This window comes from Thunnus albacares, chromosome 4 (assembly GCF_914725855.1).
Source record: "Thunnus albacares chromosome 4, fThuAlb1.1, whole genome shotgun sequence".
Lineage (NCBI taxonomy): Eukaryota > Metazoa > Chordata > Actinopteri > Scombriformes > Scombridae > Thunnus > Thunnus albacares.
The window spans coordinates 19,635,713-19,648,966 of record NC_058109.1 but is presented as its reverse complement, the minus strand read 5'-3'; the positions used below and the strand labels follow the sequence as shown (position 1 = coordinate 19,648,966).

The window sequence follows — 13,254 nt, the reverse complement described above, 5'->3', positions numbered from 1 at the left end:
GATTTTTACCCATAACCCTGTAAATACTACATTAATTATATTATGTAAGACTTGTAAGTTTTCAACATGATTTATCACTTACTATTCATTTAGACCTTTGGTCTGTAGTCTACAGCCATGCACTTAATGTGTATCGTTTAGTTAATGTTGTAGCCCACAGCAAACCAAACACTATAACATATTAACATCCATTCATTCATTTTATGGCCAATTCTCTGCGGTCCTCTCCAGCATGCTTTGAGCAAAACCTTTCAACCAGTAATTATCATTATCAAGAAAAATGTGGTGCAAAAGGTTAATTTGTTCTCCTGAAAATCAGCTACTCTGTGTCATTTCAGAAGTCAGTAAGTTGTCAGAAGTCAAGATTCATCACCATCCACCCACATTTCCCATGTACAAAGATAATGACCTCTTGAAAGCTGCCATTCAGCTCTGAACCGTGTTTCCGAGAAAAATTGTTCACATCAGCCATGTTTCCCGTGAGATATGAAGGCAGCATAACGAGCAGCTGAAGGCTTCTGAGTAGAGAGGCTTCCTGGAAAACACACAACAAATTGACCTCTACTACCGAGCCCTGATCCCTGCTGCCGGCCAGCATGACTGTAGGATATCACACACACACAAACACAAATAAAAACGAGGATACAGACACGAGAAAATAAAGAAAATATTTTATTGTAGGACCATGTAAAACAACAGCTTTCAGTTGAATGTAGTCAAACCTTGATCAGGTGACTGGAGAAGTGATGTAGATGAATTTACATGTGGTAAAGAGTGAAGGATGGGCACAGCATAGGCCTATTCCTAGGCAATATAAAGGATAATCCACCCTAAAACAGAAAATTCATAGAAATTTCCCAATGGTTGTAAATAGATTAATCAATATTAGTGAATTAAAAACAGTGAAGCAACTGATTCCCAAAAGTGGAAAGCGGAGGCAGGAGAAGGCAACATGGATGGACAATAGTGCCTTCAACTGGGGCAGTAATAGACAAATGTAAGTCAATCAAGAAAATAACACTTTTAACCCTTTAACATCCAGATATCACATTTAATTTCCCTCTGAGTAGCTTTAAGGTTGTTAAAACATTCTTGTTGCACACTATGAGGCAGTGTCATTGTGTAGCAGCTCGTTCAAACTATTACAAACTATATGATGTTTACACTGAGACTCTGTGTTTCCATGGCTGCATTATCACATCACATAGAAATATACTACATGTCTTGTACCTCATTTTTATATTATCTTGAGAGGCAACTGGATTTGTAAGATCACAAGATCACGCGAAAATCCATCTTGTCAGGCTTCAAGTTATGCGCTTGTGTCCGAACCACCGGTGGTTTGGACCAATCAGTGCTGTGAATCCAGCTGCCTCACAAGGTAAGATGGTGATAGACAGATGGTTCATCCAATCACCTGCCAAGTATTTTTTGAAACTGCGTTCCCTTTTCCAAACAGTTTCCAAGGACGACTCCTCAGATGTCTCTGTGTAACAAACCATCTGATGCATCAAGTTACATTTTTTACACATTTCCTTAAAATTCAGCCTGACATATTTGGTATCTTTAAAAAAACTTTTGGATCTCAACTATACTCACGGTAGATTTTTTCCCTTCATAATTATTTATTATCATTATATAATTATCTGCAAGATGGTCCTCCAGTCTACCTCCAATCTACCAATTATTAACACTTTATAATGACTTTAACATGTTTTCATATACACTTAAATTGAATTTAATTTTTATAAACCAAAAGAATCACCACTCAATCACCCTCATTAGACTCAAACCATCAATTTCTTGTTCAGTGTTGACAGAGCAGCTATTACTTTCATAAACATGTTTCACAACAGGAAAATTTATATGAATTCTGCTTTATGATGGATTTATTAATAGTTTCCCCTTTTGTTCCAGTGTGAAAAGTATGTCCTCAAGTAGCCTAAAAATAAAGAAGGAATGGCTAGAAGCTAAACAGTCAAATAACAAGTCAATTCATAGATATTGTGTGGGTTTGCTTGTGTATCATGTGTGTATTACGTCTAACTTTCCTCCCCGTTCTCTCCTGCACCCTTGATGAGGCGTTTGTTGCCCCTCTTCCCTCCTGGTCCGCGGGGCTTGGCAAAGGCCTGCTTTAAGGTGTGCTCCATTGGGTGGACCTCCTCATACAGGAAGTCTTCTGTCAGGCCGTCGCCACTGTCTATCTCCATCTACACACATACAGAATAATACACACACAAATGAACTTGTACACAGATTAATCACTACTCTTTTCAACATCATAATTCATAATCATGGTACTATATTTGTGTGATTTGGGTGATCTATACCTTTTTGGTGACCTCCAGCTGGTAGTCTCTCTCCACCTCATCCAGTAGCCTGTTCTTACAGCTGGAATACAACATCCGCTCCTTGATACTACAGGTGTACCCAGGCATCGAGTATATGAACACTGGAAGAGACATTAAGTCATCACTTCACCAGCTGATATTTTCTGCATTGCTCGATCAAATATAACTACTGCTAAACTATCGCCCTTCATTATTTGTGCTGTTAAATCTCTCTGTGCAGCAACACAGAAACCTGACTCATATGGTACAGCTCACAGTCAGAATAACATCCTGCCTTCTAGGCACATTACATTAAACTCAGGGTAGACAGAGTACTAGAACATCATTCAATAAAGCACATGTTGTAACACTTGGCCTTAATCAAATAGGAGTAAGAGGACTGAGAAACATTTAGTTAACTACACACAGTCACTGATACAGCCAGTGGTTTCTGAAAGCTGCAATTGATTCTTTTTCTGAAAACACAATATTGTCATATTATATCATACATTACATTATCATCACCTTATAAAGTTGCTATGGGGAACATGTTAGGATAAAATTTCCTATTTAAACAGCCAGCTGACACAGAGAAACATCAGCATAAATTTGGAAACCTGATCACTCTCCTGTTTGATTTGGTCAGGTTTGGTCTCCACCGACTCCTGAGGGAAATATCTGGTGCTAAATGCTTGTTGTTGCTATGTTCAGCAGCTATATGCTAACTTTTTCTGTTTGCCGTTTGGCACTGAGCCAGTAGTGTGCAGCAAGTTTATAAGAGCTTTTTTGTTAAAAAAACAAACAGCTGCTACGGCTGATAATGAGTTTGATGAGAGCGGTGAGAGTGAATCAAAACAATACAAGTTCAACCAAAACAATGAGCTGTAAGACACTAAAACACTTTGTCCAGCTGAGAGGAGTTGCAGAGTCTGGAGATAATTCTCTTTGGGTTCGTCACTATGAGTGAATTATTTCTCATTACACATACAGTAGACATTTCATCCATTGTTACCATAAAAATTAATTGGGTCATTTAATAAGGAGATGAGGTTTTGGGAGATTCTAAGACAAATATACTGACTCTTTTTGGCAACTATAGACATTGTTATGGTGGCCCTGAAGTACAAAACATAACAACAAAACTGAAAACACATCAACATTTTAGACAATTGAGCCACTGAGCAATCAACTACGCATTCATGACTAGTCAGTGCATTGGTGGAAGTTAACCTCCATACATCATCACTGACTGACTTGATGTGGGTTTTGTCCAATCACAAACAAGAATTGTTGTCCCTACCTTCTCCATTTTGTGAAATGTTATTGTGTCTTTCTTTTTGTTGTTGCGTTTGTCTTTTTGTTGTTGCGTTTGTCTTTTTGTTGTTGTGTTTTGCACTTCAGGGCCACTGTACAGGGCAGTTTTTATGGTAGGAAACCAAATGAAGTTCAGTAAAGGAAAGGGGAACCTATTTCAGCTTCTAAAATTACTAAAAATGTTTTAAATAAAAACAAATTCAATAGACTTTTCATGTATAATAATTCCTTCATAATTCACGTGGCTCTCCCTCCAGTTTCTTGAAAATAGCAAAATTACAGATCATGCTACTTCTAGTAGTGAACTACTTGTATCCCTACATTAGCTCATCGCTGCACTCACATCTACAGTGAGCCTGTGTACTGACCGAGCGCCTCCTGCAGCTGGCCCTGGTGAGAATGTTTGAAAATGAAGAAGTGGTATCTGGGTGAATCTGTGGGAATCCTGTAAGGAAGCTCATGGGTTTCTGTAGGTTTGGTGTGAACCAGCTCAATGGTCTCTTTCTCTACATCCAGCCTCTGCAACACACACACATACACAAGCATGCTTTGTTCACGGGTCAAGTCATGCACAGCCAATTTTACCGCTATTCACTGACAAACATTGAAGCACAGTTAGTTTTGAAAATAGATCCTTACGGCTTCTTTTTTATTTACAGAGAGTTTGTTACATTTTGCACGCTGTGTAATTAGCCATAAAGATTTTCTCACCAGCTGTATGTAGTTGATGCGTTTCTGCTTGAGTTGCTGCAGAGCTCGCTTGGCCTCTTCTTGTAAAGGGAATGCAAGACCCTGAAGAGTCTGTGCCCTTTTGTCTAAGCCAAACTCCATTGTAACCTGCAGAGTTGAACGAGAATCATAGAAAACTTTGTGCTAATACGTCTCAACACATAAAATAAAATAACTACATGAGCAAAGGAAGCTAATGACTGAAACAGATGTCTATGAATAGATTGTGACATACTCTCGCTCGTGCTGTTGGAGTCCCAATACGTCTGCGTTCATCCTGTGGACATATTAGACAGTTTGTAAATCTGACTCTTCCTCACACACACAGACACACTCCAAAACTCTTATCAAGAAGAAAATCAACGTACCCATACAACTTTATCCTGCAGGAACAAAGTAGAAGCATACAGGATAAGTATGGAGTACATATATACTATGTTAGGTATTTAGTTCATATCATATTCAGACAGCCTGTATTCTTTTACCTCTGTGACTTTAATTTGTTGTAATTCCTGCTCAGCTGCTGTGAGTGGAGCCGGAGAGGAGCAGGAGGACATGTGTCGCAGGTATCCCTGGAAGCACAGGTCGTCCTGCAAACACAGAGACGGCAAACAGGAAGGTACTTAATCACAGCAGATGATGATTCACTGATCAGACATCATGCTGGAGATATTTTACTGACCTCCACGGTACCAAACAGTTCGTCTTTGATGTGACCTCCTCCAAACTCTTTCTTCAGTGTGGCGCGGGTCGCTGCGTACACCATCTTCTGCCTCACCTGCAGGATGCCAGGACACACACAGGAGGATATAATGAGCTTTAACCATTTGTTATTATGGTTTGGGATTTATCATTGATTTGTATTTACTATAAATAGTCTTCATTTTTATTTTGTGGTAAATTAGTTTGGTAGTTTAGTTGAGTGTCGATTAGCTGTTTAAATGACTGATTGATGACTTTTCTGTTGTTGCTTTGTTTGAGTTTAGCTTCTGATCTATTTTTAGTTTCTGATCCATTTTTAGTATTTTTAATTTAAATATGGAAAGATGTGACGACAAGACAGACATGTTGAATGTGTTGAAGGCAGGTGATGCATTGTAAACTATAAATGCTAAATCCTTCACGAAATTTAAATATTTTTTCAATTTATGCTTATTAACAATAATCACAATCTAAAGCCAAACCTGTGTTTACATTTTTTTGCCTTCATATAAAAAAACCTTTAAAATGTTACTTAAATTTAAAGACAAATCAGATGAATTTAGAGAAGTTTTTTCATAGGGTCCTGCTATATTTTTATTCTTGTTTATAACAATGTAGTTCATAAATGTGATTTTCATCTTATTTTTAGTGTACAGTAACTCTGTCTGCAGTACTTTGAGCGACTGAAGTTATGACTGTGGCTGTTCAGGGTGATAACGTGAATTAGCGTCTCCGGACATACTGGTGATTGGTCAGGTGACCAGGCAATGAAGATCCATTCATATCCCTGTGCATTCTGGGAGTCCAGACGGTAGAGGATGTAGCACGGCTCCTGAGGCGTGAGCAGAGGAAGCAGGAACTGATCATAGTCCCTGTCCCAGCTCTGTGCTGGCTCTCTGTATGAATCTAACACCAACTCCTCTGCAGACAAAAACCTGTATCAGCATCTCAATATTTAGAACAAGTCAACTGAAAGTTTACTTCTGTTTCAACTGTCTGTGTTTACCATTCATGATGACAATCTTCATTATTCTGATGGCACCTCCCCTTGCTCGGGCCAGAAACTCTTTGAGCTCAGATGTTGCTAAAGTAACCAGATATAAGGCAGACAAGTCAAAACTGAGGATGGGGGGTTGACAGCAAGTGAGACAGAGTTGGGTAAATAAGAACATGAGACTCCACTTCAGGTAGAAAATTTGATCCACTGCCAGATAGTCACACTATCACCTAAAGTGACTCAGACAGGAGACATATGACCAAATAATCACTGAGAAATATGATTTTGAGGGTGAAACAACCTCACCAATCCCAGAATTTCAAACCTATGAATGGTAGTTTGGTACTAGAAAGTAGATTGAGGTTTTTAATGTTCTCCCTCCTTCTCTCTCACCATGGTTACCAAACACAGCGGTCTCATAAATGATGTAAGATCAGGTGAGAAAGGTGAGAGAGGTATGCTTCCGCCAATCCGTCCCCCTACGCTCCAATTACCAAATGCCATAACACATGTACTGTATGTATAACTATATAACTATAATGGTAACTCTTAAACTATCCATAAATGTCTGTCGGTGCTAAATATCATGATCACTGGACATTTTTGATGTGAGTCTAAAACAGGATTACAATTCTATAGATGTGCTGCTCTTACAGTCTATAATTATTTACATCCACAGCAGGTAGAAAGACAGTGAAGTTACTGCTTCAAGATGATTTTTTAAAGATAACATAAAAAAAATCTGAGAATATTGTCAGTGAGATTGTGAGGATGAATTATTTACCGTGGCACAGCTCAAAAGCTAAAAAAATAAGTAAAAAAGTAGTTTGGAAACAACGAAGACACAACTTCCAGAGCATCCTCTTAAAAAATGTACTTACCGTTAATTCCAGTTTGGTGTGACATCTTTTGGCAGTCAGTTTTCAGCTCTTCACACTCCTCTCATGGAAGAAGGACCAGGTCCAGATCACTGTGTCCTCGCTCTTCTTGCTCAGCAGGTAAGGCTGCCTCTCCACTGATGGCAGACAGATGGACCCACGCGCACCTGTGTGACATAAACGCCTCGAGGGTGACTCGGGATATTCACTTGAAATACAATCTGCGGAACTGTGGCTGATGAGTAATAACGTGCCTGTCAGTGGATATGCCACCCTGACCACTGATCTAAAACTCTTTGCGTATCGATGACCACAACTTTAAAGGTCTCGGTGTGGGAGCCTCTCTCGTGTCAAATACTGCATTGTGCTGTGTGTGAGGGGCAAACCAGGCTATGCAGAAATCTACCCGCCATGACATCAGTGCTAAAGTCTTTTCAGATGCTGTCAGTGCACCACATGTAATGACAATTTATCACTCATTCGCATAAGAGTGTCTGATCAGCTCGAGGCTGACGCAACTACGTGATCTCAAATTCCAGCCGCCTAGTCGCAGAAATGTGACACCAGGCGAGAATCTGACAGCTACATTTCAACATTGTTGTCTGGACTAAGAATGGGGGGATTTCAGGTATTTGTGGTCAGTACATTCTTGGTATTTTTATTGGCATGGTTGCTTTTAAAAATTAATGAAAAAGCCAGAAAAGGCTGTGCACTATTAAAGTATGGGAATGTGATGTCTGTTACAGCAAGATACAACCTAATTTTATCCCAAAACGTAAGGCAAAGAGCTCCAAATATGCAGTGTGTTCACTGAAAGAGTTGGCTTGTGAATGATCTGTACAACAGGCCAAAGACAAAAGCAAAAAACACACTAACAAAGTCAGTATACACTGTACAGTATGTGTGTATATTTGGGTGGAATGAGTGATGGTGAGAAGAGGGGAAAAAAGTGTTATGTTTGAAAGAAAATGAGTGACAAGTGCATAAACTATCACACCTTATTCCGCCGTCCCTCCTCCCACACATTGAGCGGTGGGTGAGAGAAAGATAACTTTGCACCTGTGAGGTTACCTGTGATGGGATCATCCATTATTCACTCAGTGGTGAGTACACAACCCAAGCATCCATACATTATTCAATAGAGTCCACCCCCATCTCTTCTACTTCAGGAAGACACACATTATGTGCACAAAAAAAGGAAAAAAAACACCCATTCATCAAATTGATTAAAGCTGTCTGCGTTTCTCGCTCTCTTGCGTGTTTGTTCACAGATTGGTTTACTGACTGAGGGAACTTCTGTTTGCATCTGTTAAGTGAGCTCACAAGTTTAGTGTCATTGTTGTGAGAACCAGCAATCCTCTAATCCCGTAATTATCTAAAAATAAAAGACCCATTTTTAAGACATATTCATTGTTTTTAAGTTTGGAATTATCCATACACAAAGAGCAACTTGTATGATCTTATCAATTTTGTATTGGAGAAATTGTGAAACATTTCAATTTACTATAAAATGTAAATGTTCCCCATTCATTGGTGCTGCTGTATATCAAAGATTTATCTAGATGATTAAAGTATTTTAGTTTAGTATCATGGCACAAAGGAAGGAAAGAGTAGCTGATTTTTCATCTATAACCGTTTATTCTCAAATATTTAAACAATAACAACACTGATTATCAGTTATACATGACATAACAATATACAGTGTAACAATATTAATTTAACATGAATATTCACAAGTTGTGTAAAAAAAAAACTACTATTAAAAGGAGATATGTGGGATGTGGCATCAATCATTTTTTAATTTTAAAAATACTGTTGGTAAAAACATTAAAAAAAACCTTTTTTCCTCCAAAATACTATTAGGCCTTGAGGCTCTCGTCATGCCAAAAGAGGCAGTTCAACACACTAAGGTCACTGAACCATCCCTCTATAGGTCATCAACATACGGGAGCCAAAATGTCTGTTGAGAGAAAGAGAAGAAGAAGAAGAAGAAGGTATTAGCGAGCGCTCTGTTCATAGCAGTTTGTCCAATGAGAGATTATTGTGATATGTTTGATCTCACCATGTTAGTGCAGGCGCTCGCAAATGTCAAGTATCTGGGGTTAAACTGCAGGGTGTTGATGGGTCCTGAATGTTTCCCATCCAGCACAGCCACCTTCATCCCACTCTCTGTGCTCCAAACATGGACTCTCCCGTCCTCTGAGCCTGTACAGCGAGACGCAGTTTGTCACAGTCATGAGAGAGATCTCACAAGCGGAGACACAAATATAAAGCTGAGGTGTAAGGACTTACCAATCATGACAAACTGTGAGTCGGGAGTGAAGCATGCCTCCAGGGATATGCCTTTACTGTTGTTGTAGCCCTTTGAATGAGCAAAGTTAGGAAACTTACAATTAATTGCCCTGATATACAGACAGATGTATAATAATTGGGTAAGTTTGTGGCAATTGGAAATTACTGTTTGTGTCTTACAGAAAAGGTGTGCAGCACAGATCCATTGAAAGCGTTAAGGACGCGAATCATCCCTCCGTTGGTAGAGATGAGGATCTGTTTCCCATCATTGCTGAATTTGAGTCCAGTCCAGTCACAGACGCGACTAAACCTCATTTCAAAGGAGGCAAATGGACCCTTTTCACAGAAACAGTTCATATACAGGGATTAAAGCAAGAAAATATTTATGAGCCTGAAAAGTTGTCCAAGGATTAAGTATTAAATGAATTTTAATTTTAAAAGAACTTTAACCTCTGAATATATCAGATATAATCATGACAGCAACTTTATGGAGGTCGACTCCCACATTCATACATACGAGCACAGACACTAACAGCTAATGTGCTGATTTTGCATTTTACCTTGTCAAAAGCACGAAGGTCGTACAATTTAATGGCCTGCGATTCCACTCCTGCAGCAAAAATCAGTCCATCAGGGTCAAAGGAACATACAGGTTTCCCCAGCGGATTTGTCAGACCCTGAAACACAAACATGGGGAATAAAAAGGGATGTTTCAACAGAAAGTTTCAATTTTGACAATATATTCAACAAATTTCAGCCTCCTTGCTTACTGACTATTGTTTGTCATACTTCATTCATATTAATGTATCTTTTCATACACATGTTATTTACTGGTGGCACCTTTGAATTTTGATGCAGAAACAGTATTTTCTTTAAGAATCTTTCATTTAGTGTTTTTACATGTTGTGCTTTATTACAGCTGCTGTGTTTGGGTGCAGTTTTACATCTGAGCAGGAAGATCAAGATCCAAGAGAAGCAGTGGTTGGCAAAGCAGGTCTGGGGACACCCAGTGGTCACAGGACAAATGCTCATTAAACGGGGCTTTGTTGACTGCTGATACACAGAAGTGCCTCAATGTGCAGTAATTTGTGAGGTCCTGATCTAAAGCGCTAAGAGTCGTAGCAGCAGCTGTGATTATAAATTTGAGTAACTGACTACAGACAGTAGTGGAAGTGTCATTCTGTTCACAGACAACTCACTTGGCAGTTTGGAGACCGCAGATCCCAGATCCGGATTGTCTTATCCAACGAGCCTGAGATAAACGTATCATCCACTGGCGACATGGAGAGAGCAATAACCCTGAAAATAAAAATCACAGGAGAATCAAATTAATTTTAAAGAAAAAAAAAAGGTAATTTTAGACAAGGTAATAAGACAAAAAAGGACAAGGCGTAACTTTGATGATGCCTCTGAGAACTGAGAACAGCAGCGTTATCTCAGATACTAATAAGAACAAGCTGGAGACAATAATAAGATAAGAACGGAGCACAGACAATAGTCACTGTCACAGATGCAAGCATGGCAAACTTCTGTGTTAATGTGTTTGGAAATACATTATAAAAGCACAATTTTTCTTTGGAAATTTAGTGTAAATGTTTATTTTTTTATATACTATTTTTTATCAGCATACTGGATAAAAAAGGTATAGATAATCAATGGATTAGAATAAGTACTAACTTCAAAGATGTAGGGAGTGTAAAAATTTACTTTTTGTGACCATTTTGATGAAATTCTACTTATGCATAACTCCACTTGGAAATGCAAGTTGTTACTTCTTGGTTTGATCTGATCAGAGGCTTGAAATGCTCTCCAGGAAACAAGAGTTGGATCACAAAAATGTGTGCAGTCACTTCTTCACCCAGCATCTGACCAGCGTTGTGCATACTGGGGCGGCTGAGGTTCAGGAGATAGAGTGGGTTGTCAACTAATCAGCGGTTTGATCTCCGGCTCCTCCAGTCTGCATGTTGAAGTGTTCTCGGACAAGAGACTGAACCCTAAATTGCTCCTGATGGCTGTGTCAGTGGTGTGTGAATGTGTGTGTGAATGTGCATTTAATTAGATCCTGATGAGTAGGTTGTCACCTCGCATAGCAGCCTCTGCCATCAGCGTATGAATGTGTGTGTGTGTGAATGGGTGAATGCTGACATGTATTGTAAAGCACTTTGAGTGGTTGGAAGACTAGAAAGGTGCTATATAAATGAAGTCCATTTACCATTTACCAAACATCTTCTCATTGTACCTTCTCGGGTGGAAAGAGACTAATCTGTAGCTTGGTATTACAGCACAATATATCCTTCCTCTGGGCTCAAGGTTTGTTTGTTGCTGTCTTTACTCACCTTGCAGTGTGACCTGGGAAATATCGGATGTACTTGTTGTCACTCAGTGACAGGTAACGAATGGTATCTGTAAGAAAAGTAACAAATATTTTATTTACCAAAACACATGAGACCACATGACCAAAAGTCCACACAGTGCTAGCACAGATAACATGAATTTCATATTTGTGACCATTATAGCCAAAACATACACAGCTTTAAGGCTGAGACATGATTCTGACAATGTAGAGACATAAAAAAGGAATTATAGATAGAGACATAAAAGGATTATTCTTACACACCACATATACACACAAACCACACTTTTTACAACATCAAACATTCTTGTCACAGTCTGTGCTTTCAGACCCATTTGTAGACCACATGCATCTGAATTCTGTTTTCAATCATGTGGTTTGTTTGGTGCTTTGTGCCAAACAGCTGACTGTCAGTACTGAGTTATTACCATCCAGCTTGTTGGAGCTGTAGACCACCGTCTGTGCGTCTCCATGCGTGAAGCGGATGAGGTCTGCTCCATACTTCTTGCTGAACAAGGTCCGCATGGGCCTGAGAAAGGACACAACATTTCAACCTGTTAATCATTTGATCACCTGAGAGCATAGGTAGGTAACATACAGCTCTGCCACAGACAGTTTCACAACAATCACAATATGAACCAATTTATCTAATTAAGACAATTTGGGTATGGAAATTGATTATTAATTCAATATATTTTGATCATAATTCATTTTACTTTGAGTTTAGATTAGAAAGATAATTACACAGTTTCCACTTGTCATTACATGCATACTTACTTTCCTTCCCGGATATCATATAACACAATGCAGTCGTCGTCGCTGCTTGATATCGCATTTTCACCGTTTGGGCTGTAATCCACACAGTTGACTTTCTGTGAATTTTCTCGATATGTTCTTGCAACCCTGAAACTTCGCAACACGCTGTCTGTGATCTTCATGTCTGTAGCGCAAAGCTCCTCATAAAACAATATACAGTATAAAACCAAAGGGTCGTCTTTCTCATCAGTCCCCTTCTTTACTTCTGGTTTACTGGAGCCAGCGAGTCATTTCTTTTCTCTGTCTGGTCGAGCGATGAACGGACTGTTGCTTGCATTTCCGGGAAAAAGCAGCAAAAAACAAACGAACAAATGTAAACAGTATTTACATCTTGCAGCGATACACCAACGTGTAGAAACAACGACCATATGTTCCGTTTGTTTTCTCAGTGTCTCTTCCAACGCCAGGGCGGGGTTTGTCAATCACCGCGAGCTTTCAAATGCCGCAATACAAGCGGGCGATGCCGGAAAGACAAACGAGCGTACCGCTGTCAGGAAAAAGGAAGTTACGACAGAGCACAGGAAACTGCTGTTGGCATCACACACTGTTTAAGAGTTGTTTTTTATTCTAAAAATGAATTTACAAACAGTATGAAGACAATTATTACAATTGAACAGACACCACACGAGACATAAAAACATTTACATTTACTTTTTTGTTATTTATGTGTATTGATTAAGAAATGACTGTTTATTTTATATATCTCTATGCATATTTTTACATTTTCTCAATTAATTTCCACGTTAATATTGTATTTAATTCTATGTATGTATTCTCTATACATTCTCTATGTTGTTTAATGTGCGTTCAATTAAAAAAAGTTCAATGTGTTATAAATGAAGT

The 13,254-nt window shown here is 38.9% G+C and overlaps 1 protein-coding gene across 2 annotated transcripts; it reads right to left on the bottom strand.

Annotated features, from left to right (window-relative positions):
* Positions 1 to 1,533: 1,533 nt before the first annotated feature.
* LOC122980195 (WD repeat-containing protein 82-like) lies at positions 1,534 to 13,071 on the bottom strand. Of its 2 annotated transcripts, XM_044347968.1 has the most exons (17): positions 12,373 to 13,071; positions 12,024 to 12,124; positions 11,579 to 11,645; positions 10,442 to 10,541; positions 9,803 to 9,919; positions 9,423 to 9,578; positions 9,243 to 9,312; positions 9,013 to 9,155; positions 5,818 to 5,991; positions 5,056 to 5,151; positions 4,859 to 4,963; positions 4,742 to 4,756; positions 4,609 to 4,650; positions 4,356 to 4,481; positions 4,013 to 4,163; positions 2,331 to 2,452; positions 1,534 to 2,210 (listed from the first exon to the last, which is right to left on the bottom strand). In XM_044347968.1, the coding sequence occupies exons 1-17, from the start codon at positions 12,531 to 12,533 to the stop codon at positions 2,043 to 2,045; spliced, it is 1,914 nt and encodes a 637-aa protein (XP_044203903.1). In that variant the 5' UTR covers positions 12,534 to 13,071; the 3' UTR covers positions 1,534 to 2,042. The 2 variants fall into 2 exon arrangements, with proteins under 2 accessions (XP_044203903.1, XP_044203902.1); XM_044347967.1 differs by lacking the exons at positions 1,534 to 2,210; positions 2,331 to 2,452; positions 4,013 to 4,163; ... (4 more) ...; positions 5,056 to 5,151; positions 5,818 to 5,991 and adding an exon at positions 8,566 to 8,910 and having other exon boundaries at positions 12,373 to 12,948.
* Positions 13,072 to 13,254: the final 183 nt, after the last annotated feature.

Excerpts from the sequence above, each read along its gene's own strand:
- LOC122980195 (XM_044347968.1), bottom strand. The coding sequence starts at position 12,533 with ATGAAGATCACAGACAGCGTGTTGCGAAGTTTCAGGGTTGCAAGAACA. Across the intron at positions 12,125-12,372 it reads TATGATATCCGGGAAGGAAA|GCCCATGCGGACCTTGTTCA; the intron begins GTAAGTATGCAT and ends GTCCTTTCTCAG. Across the intron at positions 2,453-4,012 it reads CCAGCTGCAGGAGGCGCTCG|TGTTCATATACTCGATGCCT; the intron begins GTCAGTACACAG and ends TGTCTCTTCCAG.